This window comes from Epinephelus fuscoguttatus, linkage group LG4 (genome assembly GCF_011397635.1).
Source record: "Epinephelus fuscoguttatus linkage group LG4, E.fuscoguttatus.final_Chr_v1".
NCBI lineage: Eukaryota > Metazoa > Chordata > Actinopteri > Perciformes > Serranidae > Epinephelus > Epinephelus fuscoguttatus.
In genome coordinates, this window is record NC_064755.1 from 10,260,292 (window position 1) to 10,276,593 (window position 16,302).

The 16,302-nt window shown below is 39.9% G+C and overlaps 3 protein-coding genes across 4 annotated transcripts; 1 reads left to right on the top strand and 2 right to left on the bottom strand.

Moving 5' to 3' along the window:
- Window positions 1–389: 389 nt before the first annotated feature.
- Window positions 390–4,504, bottom strand: polr2c (RNA polymerase II subunit C). The gene is made up of 9 exons (XM_049574897.1): window positions 4,323–4,504; window positions 3,922–3,971; window positions 2,394–2,462; window positions 2,222–2,274; window positions 1,817–1,945; window positions 1,679–1,730; window positions 1,365–1,533; window positions 1,183–1,257; window positions 390–974 (listed from the first exon to the last, which is right to left on the bottom strand). The coding sequence occupies exons 1-9, from the start codon at window positions 4,406–4,408 to the stop codon at window positions 830–832; spliced, it is 828 nt and encodes a 275-aa protein (XP_049430854.1). The 5' UTR covers window positions 4,409–4,504; the 3' UTR covers window positions 390–829.
- Window positions 4,505–4,853: 349 nt separating this feature from the next.
- coq9 (coenzyme Q9 homolog (S. cerevisiae)) lies at window positions 4,854–10,906 on the bottom strand. The gene is made up of 9 exons (XM_049574893.1): window positions 10,774–10,906; window positions 9,171–9,426; window positions 7,884–8,019; window positions 7,498–7,640; window positions 7,214–7,298; window positions 6,987–7,091; window positions 5,801–5,956; window positions 5,460–5,513; window positions 4,854–5,223 (listed from the first exon to the last, which is right to left on the bottom strand). Exons 1-9 carry the CDS (start codon window positions 10,829–10,831, stop codon window positions 5,188–5,190), a joined length of 1,029 nt encoding a protein of 342 aa, XP_049430850.1. The 5' UTR covers window positions 10,832–10,906; the 3' UTR covers window positions 4,854–5,187.
- Window positions 10,907–11,334: 428 nt separating this feature from the next.
- ciapin1 (cytokine induced apoptosis inhibitor 1) lies at window positions 11,335–16,067 on the top strand. Of its 2 annotated transcripts, none has more exons than XM_049574894.1 (9): window positions 11,335–11,477; window positions 12,149–12,382; window positions 12,501–12,644; window positions 13,501–13,580; window positions 13,837–13,996; window positions 14,786–14,868; window positions 15,107–15,222; window positions 15,379–15,460; window positions 15,586–16,067. In XM_049574894.1, the coding sequence occupies exons 2-9, from the start codon at window positions 12,226–12,228 to the stop codon at window positions 15,694–15,696; spliced, it is 933 nt and encodes a 310-aa protein (XP_049430851.1). In that variant the 5' UTR covers window positions 11,335–11,477; window positions 12,149–12,225; the 3' UTR covers window positions 15,697–16,067. The 2 variants fall into 2 exon arrangements, with proteins under 2 accessions (XP_049430851.1, XP_049430853.1); XM_049574896.1 differs by having other exon boundaries at window positions 13,504–13,580.
- Window positions 16,068–16,302: the final 235 nt, after the last annotated feature.

Below are 16,302 nucleotides of genomic sequence, written 5' to 3' on the forward strand. Positions count from 1 at the left end.
GAAGTTTGGCATTGTACAGATATGATAGAACATGTCTATGATAATTAGCATATAGAAATATTGTTTGCACTGCTGTTTTTCTGTAGTTAAGCCCCTCAGGCATAATTATATAGCACTATAAAATTGTAGAAATTAAGACTTGTGATTAATAAATGAATGTCATTTTCTCTTTTGCAAATCACTTTAAATACTACACCCACTGATTGTCATCTTTTTCTTCCTTGCAAGGGAGGGGTTTTTTTGTTTTTATTAATTCCCTGACTTTATTTTGAAGGGCTAGTTTTGTTTTTTTTTAAATTATCATTTCCAGGTATTTGTATTTTAAAACACAAACTAAATATTCAACCCACTGAAATATTACAATAAAGACACTCTTAAAAAATGGATCACAAAGTTTCCAAAGGCAGATTTATTTAAAAAGTAACATTTAACAAAATAATAATCAAACAGTGTAAGTGTTAGACTTCCAACTGGAAAACCAAATTTGCATCATTCTGAGCCAAAATCCCTTCGAGACACTAACCTTGCGTTGCATGGTTTAACACACACACACACACACACACACACACACACACACACACACACACACAGAGCTTAGGTTACAATCACTGCAGGGAGCTGAAATCATTTCAAGAACACGCGTCCAGGTAAACAGTCATTTTGTACATGGAAGTCTCACGGTAATTATGTTGGTTTCAAATGATGAAACATCTAACATAATAGTTTTTACATCTACTTCTATAAACCGTAATTGTGACCTTAACAATGCTCAGTCAGCCCTCTGGTTATTACAAAGCTGTGTAAATGCAGGTCTGTTGAGGAACGGTCCTCAGTTGATGGTGAGCACGTCGCTCTGGATCTCATGGCTCAGCTGAGTCTGCAGGTCGCTCAGCTTCTTCTTCAGGACAGCCAGTGCTGACATAACAATGGTCTCCGGTCGCAGAGAGCCGCATGACTCCACGTTGTAATAGAACCTGTGTCCAGGGGAATGTCTCAGATGAGCTGTTGCACTTCTGACACTTACCCCCTGCTTTACTTTTAGCAGATTATAATTCAAAGACATTGTTGTCTTAGATTATTATTATTTTTTATTTTTATTTTTTTACAAAAACGTATTGTTTGGTATTATATTATTACACCTTCGCAACAAATTCAATTGAACGTGGGAGATTCTTTTCTCACCTTTCTGGCTTTCCATTGGGGTCATAAGGAGCCTGAACCTCATCCTCTTCAATCTCTGAGTATTCACTCTTTGGCCTGAGAACAAAGTGATTTGCAACATTTATTCATCTTAAAGTCATCTTTCAACATTATACATTTAACAATAATCCTTAATGAAGAGCCACACTGAAATGAAAACATACCACTCCTCGGGTCGTGGGTAGACTGTGTGTCTCAGTGCGTTGTCGGGGTCGTACTCAAAGGAAACCCCTGCTGTGGGGTTCCACTTGGCGTGCTCCTTACCAAAGCCTTTCTTGGCGTATGCCCTGAGCCGCAGTTCCTGACCTTTACGAAGCTTCACCAGTAAAATGTCTATGTTGTGTCAGGGAGGAAGTGGAGGAGGAAGGAAAGGTAAATGTTTAAAATGCTGTATAAAATGGTAGACAAACAAACACCTAACAATTATTTGACAAAGACAAACCCTTAACAGCCAGAGTAAAGACACCTATAAGCTTACCATCTTGTTCAACATAGTCGTTGGGATCATTGTCTCGACTTCTGGAAGTCACCTAGAAAGCCCAATGAAAAAAGTGTCAGCATTTTCTTCTGCTTACACTCCTCTCTAATGACTTTGATTAAGGAAGAAGAGACTCACTGGGATGACTCTGGGGTTGTTGGACAAAAGGTCGCGTGAGGTAACATGACGTGTCTGGTCCTCGGTACATCGAACATCCAGCGTCAACTCAACAGAACACTCTGGACAAAAGTCATCACAGGTGCAGTCCTGCAGGAGGATCAAAGACACAGACAAAGTCCTCTTGTAAACAAAGTTACAACCAGGAACAAACGCTGCCAGGATCTTGGTATTATATCCCATTATTAAACAAAATATTCAGGACATTTTCAAAGATATGGTTTAGAAAACAAATAAATATTGAATATCTGTTTAGTCTTGAGTTTCAAGTGTGTATTGTCACATCAGCAGTGGTCCCTGATTACTGTTGTTGCATTAAAGGTCACTGGGCGACCTCACTGATGACTGGTAGAACAGTATACTTACCCTAGAATACTGCATTTTGTCCACAATGTCATCACTTGTGAGAGGTATGAGACCTGACAACAAAGGAAACATCATTGTTGTATATCATATATCATTATCAGACCTCTCTGGTCATACTGCAACAGTGCATCAAACTGCATTGGAAGTGAATCCTAAACACTTTGATATGTACCAACTCTGTGTGCAATGAACTCATCATGCAGCACTGATGAATTGGCGTCAATCTGGATCCAGTCAATTGCTGCAAATAAAGTAAAACAAGAACAAGTTAGTCATTTCCACTTTTTTTGTGACTACATTCAATGTTGCTCATGCAGTCATACAACTCTCCATCACCATTTCAACTCTCTTCAACCGTATTTTGTTACATTCTCTTCTATGTGACATCAAATAATAATAGGCAGGATACTGTATGATGCAGGGTTAATGATATACATTTGTATTTAGTTGCTGCTTTGAGAGTTGCTGCACTGAACTGGGAGGACTTCACAGAGGACATTTAAACATGCTAGAGTAGGAAGAGCACATCTGTAAGTAATAAAAGTGATGATGTTTAAATTACAATTTAGCTGACTTGTCACAGCAAGAAAGGCACAGGTCAGATACATTTGTTCCCATTAAAGGTCCAGTGTGTAGGATTTACAGGACATATTGGCAGAATATAATGTTTATTATGATGTTTTCATTAGTGTATAATCACCTAAAGCTAAGACTTGTGTTTTCGTTACTTTAGAATGAGCTGTTAATATCTACATATGTGCAGGTCCTCCTTCATGGATTCTGCCATGTTGTTTCTGTATTAGCCCCGAACAGACAAACCAAACACTGGCTCTAGATAGGGCCAGATGTGCTTTTTGTATCATCTATCATAGTTTATAGAAGTTTAAGCCGGTTGCAGTCTACAACCTCATTACAAGATGCCGGTAAATCCTACACACCAGACCTTAAAGGTCACAGTAGGCCATGCTAGTGACTTACTGAATGCAGTCATTAAATGTTATCAATTACAATGGTTATATTTAATGATATGAATATCAAGTATTGACTTTTAGGGATGCACGATAATATCGCCACATCATCTGTATTGGCCGATATTGGCTTTGAAATGAAATATCAGAATCTGCCAACATGCTTTTTCTTCTTTTACACAATGAATGAATATTACACACACTGAAAAATGTTGTATTTCATGTCTCCATATGCTCGTATGTAACGAGTGACCTGATGAAGAGCTGGTAGGCTCGAAACATTGTCCTTCTATACTATGATGATAGAATAAAGTATATATATATATTTTTTTTTTTACTGGGAGCAGCTACAGTGTTGCGAGTCTTTTTCTTTCTTCCATATGCTCGTGGCCATGATAAGAGTAGGCATGCATAATGTGATGTTAATTCCACTACAGATGAGAACTGATGATCACTAAAATTAGGTGGGGAAAAAGTGGATATATTCATATCGGTAATCGATCAAATTAGTTAATACATATCGGCTTATCTGATATTGGCAAAAAATTCCTCTGGCCTCTGGTGATTCCCACCTGTGTTAGTTACATCTGTGCTCTTCCAGCTGTGGGCTAGTGTCTATTTGCATCTCAAGACAACACAGTGAGTTAAATGACTCCAACATACTGTAAAGCAGCAGTACCACATAATAAGAATAATAATTCAAAACAGAGGCTAACACAAAAGTCACTTAACCTATAGTGGCAACTTCTGACATGAAGACACGGCGGATGGAGTTTGCAACCCTAAGAAAGGAGAAGAACAGTTGTTTTCAGAGGTACAGATTGTAAAAGGTAACAGAAATGACACTTTCAATCCTCCATAAACTCCAATGTAACCCACAACAGCAAGTGAATATCAACCTACATTAATGTGACAGTTTAACTTTTACATTAACTAGATTAGTTTACACTGTGCACATACACATTAATGTTAAGGATATTCTCAGTTACAAATAGTATTATAATTTAAGCGCGTAGTACCTTTGTGCTGCTATTTAACGTGTAACGTTAATAATGTTATAACTTAAGATGAAAACAATGGCTGCTCTCTGACACACACGCTCTCATACAACAGACACATAAATGAATACTCACGCCAAATCAGTGTTTTCAATGACAAATTTGACATTTTCGTCTGTCAGTTCTGTGATTTTCACCGTCGGTTGGTTAGCATACGGCATTATTGGAGTTAAATAAGCCTAAAATTGAACGTAAGAGAATCTTCTACACACTCCACTGCCGCTGCTTCGTCTCGAAGACCTCCACGGAAGTATTTACTTCCCGCTGATTGGCCAAGAGATGTGAAGACGAATACTAATTGGTTATCATGAAGTAAGGAGGCGGGTCTTCGTTTAATATCCGGGTCACGCTGTGCCAGGAAATTCTTTTTCAAAATAAAAGCGCTCAATGTTGCTTTTGTTCGTTTGTTTTCAACATGTGTTTACTTTGATTATTTTTTACAGTCTTTGGATATGCCCCATGAAAAAAATTGCTTTATACATTGTGTCTTTTTTGACACAAGTCACAAAGAATAGTGACTTCCAACTGCAAAACTCCCAGAGTTGAACCTTTGTAATGGATGACTGATTTCATAGTAACGACATAATTAAAAAACAAACACATACCTTTTATATACAATATATATATCTACTTTATTTAAGTCTCGGTCCAACAAATGACAGATCACTGTGTCCAAGAGAACAAATAATTTGAGCAGGGGGGTGAATTCTTGGACAGTAAAACAAATCAAGACAAGCCACTTTCTTACACGTGAGCAGAAAGAGGCCTGTAACTATGGCCTGTGACAAATAATAGATTTTCCTTGCTGGATGAAATCCATAATTCAATACCTTCAGACTGAGTTACAGTTAATCAGAAACAAGAGCAAAAAGAAAATTGATCTTCAGCTCATCACACAAGCCAGCCAGTCGGGATCAGAGTGAGAGAAGGATGGTTTCCATCATCGCCTCTGATTCAGTCCTGTCAAGTTCTTCAGCTGTAAAACACAAGACAAACCACATTTTTATTCATACAATTAAACATCTTTACATATTTTTCATATAAGAAAATCTACATTCTGTAAAATGTAGAGCCCCTTCAGTGTTACCTGGTTAAAATAAAAAGTTAAAAGTAAAACTCTTTACAAAAGGAGGAGGGAATGATTACTAATGTAGGGGCCAAGTTTTTGAAAAGAGGAGTTGCATAAATGATGAACACGAGGCAAACACTCACTGTAACAGCAGCTCCCATGAGCCCTTGCACCACTGTTTCACCAGTCGACTGCACCTACAGAATGAAGTGGAACACATAAATTGTGACATATTATTGAGAAATTAGGTCATCTAAAACAAGATAACACCTGAGTCTGTTTACTGCTTTCATTCTCAACTCATTGTAATATGTATCAAAGCACCTTCATCTTTCTCAAACTGATGGGTAAAACTGGTAAACAGAGTGGTGGGTATTCCTATACACAATAAGTATTAAAAGAAGTCTTAAAACAACTCCTCAATGACCACACTTCATCTGTTCACCCTTTTGTTAAACCTTTTAATGCTTTATAAGCACTCAACCTGTTTGGCGGTGCTCGCCATGTTGACTACATCCTGAATGCGGTTGTCAAGGAAGCTCCAGGTGTCCTGGAAGTCTGGAGAGGAATCCTGCAGCATCACCAGCTCTGTAGTGTTATAGATGCCCGTCAGCGCTGCCCGTTTGGTGTACCAGTTCATCTACGAAAGACAGGGGTGATACAGAAAGTTCACATCATGCATTTTTCAAAGAGACAAACAAGACTTTGTCATTTTAAACTCAATGTGCCTTACATTACGCATACAGCTACAGGTGACATGTACAGAAGAATACACTAAATAAAATACAAGAATGAGCAATAGCGTTAAAAGAGAAGAGAAAATACAATACACACAGAGGACAATTACATTTTAATTAATTTTAACACTGATTAGTAACAATGATAATTTGTTTACGTCATTTTTGAAGCACGAATGGCAAAAAAAATTCAGATGTTAAGTTTCTCAAATGTGACAATTTACAACTTTTCTTTGTTTACATCATAGTAAACTGAATCTCTTTGAATCTAGACTTTTTGGTCGATACCTGATGACGTCAAACTGGACTCTAAAAAACAAGGACCAACATATTTTCTGACAGTCTATGGACCAAATGATTAATCAGTTAATCAAGTAAATAATTCTGTTGCATCACTGCAGCACAGTGGTCTCAGTTTACCTTTTTTAAATATCACCAAGGCCACTTTGGTGCCACTTTTTTAGTTTGACATGCTGCTTCATGAACTGATAAACTGTAGCTGTGATAACACTTGCAGAAGGGAATGGTTATTTTCCATCCTAAAAAAAATGGCAAATAACAGTGTATTTTTTTTTTACAATTACAACCATTGAAATATGTTAATATCATTCAAATCCTAAAGCTGATGTCGCGTTGTCAGAAAACTACTTCTAACATGACTATCAGGCTGTAAAGGAGGCATGAAAAGATTATGTAAGGGGTAATCTACGATGAAGGGTGACTGGAGTTGTAAGATATGCATTTTAGGAGGCCAGCTAATTAGTTATAAGTTATATCCCTGGTACGTGTTGCAAACAGGGATAGAGTCAAGTGTTGGTGGGGGGGAGTAACCTGGGAGGTGGCAGGCCTGATATTGTGGGGGTGGTGATGAAAGGGGGACAGGAAGGTATGAGCGGAAGAAGGAGGGGCTCGAGGGTGATAGGATCCACTCACGTCTGTGGAACGGTCTCCGGCGTAATACCAGATGTCATCCACGAGGGTGGAGAGGTGCTTCAAGCTGTCTGGGATGTTGTGAGGAAGGAGTAGGATGCTCATCGCCTGAGTACACAGACAGAGAGTCAATCATCAAATGTAGTTTTTCTTCCAGACCTGACCTCTGCCAAACAGAGGAGGACACTGAAGTTGACTTTCCCCTGTGCTTGTCGTCATGTACGCTATACCTGTGGCCAAGTTTCAATGTAGGGGATGTACATCCTCAGTCTGGTCTCTACAGCATCTCTAAGAAAGTCAGCAGTCTCCTTTGGTCTGCAACACAGTGGCCAAAAGCTGAAATCTGCAATTTTCCATTTGGAGCTCAAACAGTAAAGACGTTTCTACAGCTTCTACAAACAACAGAAGTTTAGAGAATTTACGCTTTAACCGTAGAATTAAACTGCAGATGTTTGAGTGCGCGCGCGCGTGTGTGTGTGTGTGTGTGTGTGTGTGTGTGTGTGTGTGTACGTACTCGGCCTGGCCCAGCTGGACCTGGTTGTGCTGTTCAGCCAGGATCTCAGTCAGCTGTGAGTTGCACTGGGCGATGAAGTGTAGGACCAAGTCTCCGGCTCCTTTATAGAACATACCACTGGAAGCAGAGGACAGGCCCAGTGTCTGGTACAAACACAACACACAAACACAAACAAACAGGTAACGCAACATTAGCCAAATAAGTTGCAATGGCGCAAGCAGAGACAAAACATCATTTCATTCTGGCCATCTAATAACCTCGAAAGAGGAGGAGGTTGAGAATGTGAAGCCTCCTCGTGGCCAGGAAAAAGGGGAAAATATAGAATGCCAATTTTGCGCTCTGAACGTGTGCTCTAAAGCTAATTCACTTCTGTAACAGCAGCTCACCTCAGCAGCGGCCGCGATGGCTTCCATTGACCAGCCGTGCTGTGGGACAAACTCCAGAGCAGCCGTCAGGATTCGAGCTTGAAGCTGCTCCTCCGTTTCGTATTCCTCCCCATGCTCTCCGCTCTGGTCCTGGTAACTTTCCACAGGCACACAGAGAGGGCATAAATGAAGCACTGAGAGAGAAAACATGGCATGAGCTGAAGTCATGAAGAGCCACTTGCATCTGTTTGAGTGTCAGTCAGTACCCAGAAATCCTCTAAGGTGAGGTCAGTCAGCAGCACAGACTTAGTGCTGTAACAAAAGCTGTCCCCTCTCATACGTTGAAAATGTGTGACTTCATCCTAACATCCCATCTGTGAGCTTTAGGCTCTTTAATTAGGAAGACTACTTTGAGTCTCCAGTTGCAAAAGTAACAAGGAATTTCTTAATTCAGTCAGCTATTGCATTGCATGACAAACATGCATAACACTTACCATACACTAGAAGACTCTGAAAAGACTTAAAATCTGACACCATCTCACTTCTAACAACAATGTGAGATTTAAGTCACACACTAAGATTTTGCAAAGACTGGCAGTCTTGCAGGGTCACAATTTGCAAAACTGCAACTAGATTTCTTTTGAGATTATCTCCCATCCTGCTCCTGGTGGAAAATATTACACCAAACTCCCTTTAAAAAATATCTATTAGAATGAATAATCCCTTACATGTCCACAAAAACACATCTCTAGAAACACAAGATAAAAGGCGTCATATATCAACTGCATTCTTGTCAATTTGGCATTGATATGATCTATAAAGATAAACTGTATTTGTGTACAAACTTTACATTTTTGATTTTGTCATCTCAACTTACTATCAGCCTCCGCTGATTAGCATTTCAGTGTGACGAGACTGTGGAAATGAGAGGCCAACTGTTTTAGAAATTAGGATTTTTCACTAAAATAAGTTCTGAAATGCTGAATTAAATACTGACTCTTGTTCACTCCACAGTTTCTCCTCCTTCTAAACAGCACAATTGAACCAGGACTTTTACATTTTCCATTTCTACCCAGTTTGCTGCTTCTTGTTTGGTGCTATAGAGAGTGCAGCTATTGGTTGTTAACAATGTTCACATCATTAAACTTCAGTATCTGCATGTGACAGGAATAAAAACATAAGAATTATTTTAAATTCATTTAAATTAATTACTTGTCTTAAATTAAATAATACTTATCAAGTTTGGTTTTATTGGCATGTCAAGACAAGAAGAAGACACTTGTATCTCAAGTCTTTGTATAGACTGACCTTGTGTTTGGCTCGGCAGCCTCCTCAGCAGCTGGGTCAGGTGAGCCTTCCTGGGAGGCTGCTACTGGTTCCTGTTCAGCAGAGTGAGCCTGGTAGTGCTCATTGTAGGTTGTGGATGATGATGATGATGAGGAGGAGGAGGATGAGGAGGGGGGTTTGTCAGATTTGGATTCATCCTGAAGCCTCAGTGCTGCGCGGTGGAAGCCTCGGCTCAGGCTGCTGCATTGGGGCTTTGCTGCTGTCGGTGCAGCCACCACTGTCGGGAGAAATATATATTTATTAGCTTCGGAGAGAATGTGACCAAACTCTATTATGAGATGTCACATTTATATTTCTACCAGCAGCCTGGGACACTCTTCTTTGAAAAATGCTCCAGCTCTCAGTTTTGAACACAGCCTTCTGCCTACTGCTGTTTGCAGATCTCCCCAGATGATTGACTGGAATCAGACCAATTTCTGGCCACTTTAGAACAGTCTAATATTTTGACCTGAATTATGAGGAGCTTTCAGGTCAAAATTTATTTTTAAGCACACTCAGCCGGAGTGATTTTAGCTTGTCTAGTTATAACAAAATTCAGTTGGGCTTTTTCAAGTGGTGACTTCTGGACCGTTTTTGTGATGTTAGCAATGAATGAAAGTTTAAACTGTTGTACGCTGTGTGGATCTGTCTGGCTGTTGCTACAGGCAGCTTTCTTCTCCATATATACAATCCTTCACCATATATACAGCCCTTCTCTGTAGTCCTCCATCAACCTTTCTCCCATGCCTCACATTCTAAATGTCTTTGTGTAGACTGGATAAGAAACATTTCGATCCTGGACAGACATCTAGATATTTTTGTAAACATATTTTTTTATTTTTCCTACAACTTTTATTGTGAATTGCCTTTCTTTCTTCTCCTCTAATTGTGTCCAGTGTGTCCAAAATTGTTTTACGTCCTGTCTGTGCATGTAGATTTGCAGTGTGATAATGTTTATAATCAGTAATTTCTTCGTGAGGTCTGTATAACACCAAGGAACATGAATATGCACATCATAAACTTCAGTCAGTCACCGGAATTTGATTTCCCCATGTGGGTCTTGATGATGCACAGATAACTGCAGGATGACAAACGCCAAAGCTGTCCAATTAACGAGTTGCCTGTCAGTCAATATAACTTTATGAGCCAGGAATAAAATGCAACTGTGTGCCATTTTCCCTCTGGTCCAAATGAACCGAGCTGCAGGAGTGAAAGCACCCTGAGTGCAAAGGACAACATTTGACTGCTTGCATAACCAGAGAAGAGACGCCCCCCCGGCTGCTGTAAGGAGTTTCTCTTGAAGTGCATGCTTGAATGCCGAGGTCTTGAGAACCATAGCAGCACGACAACCAACCGTCTAATAAGATAGTTTTGAAAGCCAGCAGTCGATAAAATGTTGCTCAATTGTGTCCTTCATGATCGCCGTCTGTGACCGACTTTGGCACGGATAGCTAACGTCAACACTTGCTCATCTCAACGTCATGCAACAAAAAAAAATTAAAGAGTGAAATTCAGCTCAGTGAATAATTTCCCGGACAGTCCATTGTACACACAAGACAGCGACAGTACAGTAGTCTTGTCTTACCGCTGCCCAGCCCCCGAAGTGTCCTTCCTGCTCGCAGACCTCTCAGCAGCGCCGCCATGTTCAGCTGCGCTGGGCTGTTTTTTTTGGGGCACAGTTGCGTCACTTAAGCGCGACTCTGGTGTGAAATACAAACTATAAAGTTAGCAACAATAAGACTGAATATAAATTGTCGCTGTTTATTTCATGGGTTCTGATGAAATGTGCTCTGCTATTTGTACAGTGCTGCTGCTCCTGTTTTAATGTTTTAATGCTGCTCCTGTTTAAACTGCAGTTAAAATTAGCTAAGGTGGCTAAACTGGCGCATTTACTGAGATGTCTATTAATGTATGCTGTCCCTGTAACTTTAAACTGTATGACTAAATGAACAAATATCTTACCAACTGACGAATTAAATAAACAAATAAATAGCGATTTATATAAAATAAAGGGAAGGAAGGACGCTGCCTTCAATCTAAAACACATGAGAAATAGTCTATTTCAATAAATGAAAAAAACCCAACTATAACAAATGGGGATATGCATTTTTGTGTCTACACTATTATAAGTAATTCCTTAAATATATAGCCCACATTTTTACCGAATGGCCAAAATGTTATTAAAATCTATGGTCACGGCACACTGAAAATGATTTTATTTTTGAAAATTCAAACCGGAAACACACTTTGTGTAACTTGACAGTGAACTCTCCAGTAAGGTAACGTCGGGTAAGTCAGTACGTAGGATTGAAATTGTCTTGTATTTCATTAATTTAACCATCAAATGCGTTTAGGAACATTCAGACAAACATATGAATATATTTTGTTAGTGGGCAGCCATGTACCGGACTCTACCAGTGTTAAAAATGCGCTTATGACTTAAATAAGAACCGGCGTTTCCTGCGTCACACTTGCTTTTCACCTGAATCAACAAACAAGCTAACCCGCTAACTAGTAGTTAGTGGGTTAGCTTACATGTAGACACTTTTATAATGTAAGCCTAAAGCTGAAATAAACACCACATATGTTGTTTGTGTATTTTAACGTTATAGAAGTATGACTATGATAAATGAGAGTAGTGAGAACCTGCCAGACTATTGCACCTTTCATCGTTAAATGTAATGCCATTCTTTTAAAAACAATGTAACACTATTTATTATTACAGTGGATTAGCAATAAACGGCTATCTGCATTGGTATTATGATAACAAACGCAAATAATCCCAAGGTCATATGTATTTTTTAAATGGGACTGACACAGTCAGCATGAGGCCATTTCTATATTTATGTGCTTATAATACTACATGATAATGGTGGTAACATTGCTTTGTTATCCGTTTGGTCATTTCCGTTGGTCTGGCTGTATTATCTCCAGTAACAGACACGTGTCTTCACTTTCAGATGATCCACAGAGAAAACAGAGAAGCCATTTTGTAACTATAACAACTTCAGTAAATCAGCACTTCTCTTCAGAAGTCATGGCAGACCTTGGCATCAAAGCAGGAGACAAGGTGATGATGGTTTGGGCTCAGCCCTCATCACCAGCAGCTCTGAAACAGCATGCAGAGGAACTGGGTGCCATTGTTGGTCCGGACAGCAAAGTGTCAGTGGAGAACATGGACAGATTATTGCTGTGTGAGTGACTCGTGCCTGGATTACACTGACAAGACTTTTATGTAAAGAAAGTAAAGTACATATAACAGTTATTATACATGGCAAAGTCAGGAGTAAAATGATCCTCTTCTCTCCTTAGCCTCCCATCCAGCGTCCACCTTTGACTGGGTGCTTTCTTGCCTTCTGGCTGATAGCTCCTCCATCCACAATTCAGAGACTCTAGAAGAAATGGCCAGAGTGCTCAAGCCTGGTGGGAAGCTAATTCTGGAAGAAGCAGTCACAGGTGAAGTATTATTCTGACTTATTTGACAAACTGAAAATAAAAGAGAAAACCAACATTAAGTTCATTGTAAGGTGTGTTCTGCCGTCAGATCAGCTTAAGTGCACCTTGGCATTAATTATATAAATCTCCCGGAGTTCCAGTGGAGATGAACACCATCACTCCAAAAGATATTCCTTCATTTGGTGGCAGTGATGGCAGTGGAGTGGTGTCTGACATGTTGGCCCAAAATCTCCTATAGGTGTACAGTGGCACTGAGATTTGGTGACTGCAAAGGCTATAGCATTTGATTCACATAATTTTCATACTCCTCCACCCATTCAGTGACCTCTCATGCGCTGTGAACGGGGGCATTGTCATCATGAAAGACACCATTCCCGTCAGGATAGAAATGTTTCATCACAGGATAAAGGGGATCACTCAGAACAACTCTGTATTGATTTACAGTGACTCTTCCCTCTAATGGGACAAGTGGACCCAAACTATGCCAGCTCAATGCCCCCCACAGCATAACAGAGCCACCACAACCCATCACTTTAGGGGTCGATCATTCAGGTTTTTCCTTTTATTTGTCACCTGTCTGTAGATGTTTAATGTCTGAAAATGATGCCTTTGTGGAAGGAAAATAGACGATGGAGATGGAGTCACCTGACACTTACATGGCAACATATTTTAGAAATGCGACACGGCATTATGTGTAACAAGATACAATCCCCTAAAAAAACAAATGTATTATTACTCATCTATGAATGTTATTTATTTCCTCTTCAGATGTCTTTATCCAAAAGGTCACTGGTCTGCACTGATAAGGTTGTGACTCTACTTGTGTTGTGTTTGACTTGTTTCTCTCTGTGTTCAGAAGCTGAGGCGCAGAGTGTGAGGACTGCTGAGAAACTGATGTCAGCTCTGAAGTTGTCAGGCTTCACGTCAGTGACAGAGGTGCGTGAGTGGTACATGATTCTTGTTCAAATAAGTTCTCTGCATTTGCACCTTTATACATTGTGCACTAGAGGGGGAGTTGCACGTACCAAACCACAATGTACAGGCAAAAATAAAAGAATTGTAATCCTGTGATCAACCACATAAAATAAATCAAAAATCTTACATCAGGAGGAGAAAACATCTGCGCCAGTGAAATCCTGTTGCAAAATATCTCCTTTTTAATCGTTGACCCTCTTGCTTCCTCTCCACCTAGGTTAGTAAAGCAGAACTGAGTCCTGAGGCACTGAGCTCCCTCAGGACGGCCACTGGTTACCAAGGAAACACTCTGTCTAGAGTCCGCATATCTGCCTCCAAACCCAGCTTTGAGGTGGGATCATCCAGCCAGATTAAACTGTCATTTGGGAAAAAGCCAGGTGGGTTTATAAGCGCTGTTTGCTTGTTTTTGGACAAAACTGTAGGTGTCTCCCAATTAAAATAACTGACTGTCCAAAGAGGGGGGGGGGGGGGGGGGGCGACTACAAAAGGTTTAAAAAAACACGATAACCAGTCATATCTTGCACACAAGAAATGACAAACATAGCTCTACAAAGGTGTGTACATGATGTCTTTTCCATCACTTTTTGTTTGTAGAGATAGTTGAGATTGCACCTAAGTTGTTGACCAACATACATAAAAATGTATGTCAGCTTAAATTAAACTGTGTGCAGCTGCTTGTGGAGATGCAGCTGACAGCTAGTCATTTGCCACGTGGACATGAAGCTTTGTACTGTACGCACATCGTTAATTTCATACAGATTTGCGTCTAGGACAATCAAGTGCAAGTTTGTAAAACAATACTATAATTTCTGCTTTCTGGGATTCATGTAGTCGTGGATCATTTCCTCTGTGCACCTGACCTTAAAGTCAGTCCACAGCTTCACAAGCCCAAGATGCAAAAACTGATTGAAAACTGAATTTATCCATTATCTCATGTTTATTGCTAATCAGTGAATTGGAAACAGGTGTGATCCATCACAAAGTGGATCTCAATCATCTGATACGACTAAAAATTATCTAAGTTTATTGATTTGAGAGGTTTAACTACAGAGCAAGATATGTGAACAAATATTGAGGTTCCTTCTTTGCTTTTAAACTTATTTTTTGTTTCAGTGAACATAATTCTGTGTGATTTTGAAGTTGCATATTTGTATTTTCTCCTGTAGTTTCAGCTGAGAAACCTGCTCTGGATCCCAACACTGTCAAAATGTGGACACTGTCAGCCAATGACATGGATGATGATGATGTGGTGAGTTATGGATTTTGAATCTTTGTGTCCTTACAGATGGACTCATTAAATACAGTTTGGCCAGCTCAGTAGGGAGCAACACATTTTCTCTTGACCACAGCACACCACCTAACATATTGTACTCATAAATGTTACACACACATATTTCCTTCTCAGACTGTCATGCATATGTCGTTCTGTACACTGTGCTGTCTTCATTTACAGTCTTTCTTGTCCCTTCTGTTCCTCTTCTCTGTAGGATCTGGTGGACTCTGATGCTCTCCTGGATGAAGATGACCTGAAGAAGCCAGACCCAGCTTCTCTTAAAGCAACCAGCTGTGGAGGAGCCGCCAAGAGGAAAGCCTGCAAGAATTGGTGAGGTCAACACACAAACATTTTGAAACCACAGACAAAAGCATGTGGTGGATTGTAGCTGTAACAGGAGTTTTAGAAAATGTTACATTTTGTACATTTATCCATGAAAAGCATGTAAACATCACATGATGAACTGTATGTTGTATGTTTGTGTAGTTCCTGTGGTCTTGCTGAGGAGTTGGAGCAGGAGAGCAAAGGAAAACAGAAGACTAGTCTACCGAAATCTTCCTGTGGAAGTGTGAGTATATTTTGTCTTATATTGTTAAATGTCAGCATTTTCCATATTACCTCTCTTGACATGCCAACCTGTAAACAATGTGAAGAAATACTTATTTCACTGATCTCCATTTCCTCGTATGGCAGTGTTACCTTGGCGATGCGTTCCGATGTGCCAGCTGTCCGTACGCAGGGATGCCAGCATTCAAACCAGGAGAAAAGATTGTGCTGGACAACAAGACACTGACTGATGCTTGAAACACTGATTTCACATCCCCTACCGTTCATGCTTCAGAGTTTTACATTCCTTTCTTTTCCATCCACACCGAGATGCAATGCAAAAAAACAGAGTTGAAATCTCTGTCTCTTCAGTGGAGCACATTGTAGATGTGACGGGGATTTCAGCCTGTTTGTCCGCTCAGTGAGATGGCTTCTATTTGATGCATTCATTGTTTGAATTTTCCAACAAACATCTGGTTTCCTCAGTGATTCACCAGCACTGATTATGATGCCCTTGTGTAGCAACAATGGCAAACTATGTCCACTGAGATTTTCTTAATTTGTTTGGCAATGCAGCTTTGACAATGAGCAAGAATGAGATTTGAATAAAACAGAAAAGTGCACTGTCATTGCAGTTTCACTCCTGCTGTTGTTAATTATGCAAACTGTGGGGAGAGTTACTTACAAGGTTTCTAGTATGTGGAAACACTGGAATGCATTTGTTCTTGTTTTTTTTTCTCTTCTGACCACTGACATATTTACAGTATCAAGGAAAAATTCAGTGGTGTTCACCAGAGCAATGTAAGCATACAGAGGTCCATACAAACGGCACAAACTGTCCTGTCCAAGCATATTTATGTTGCC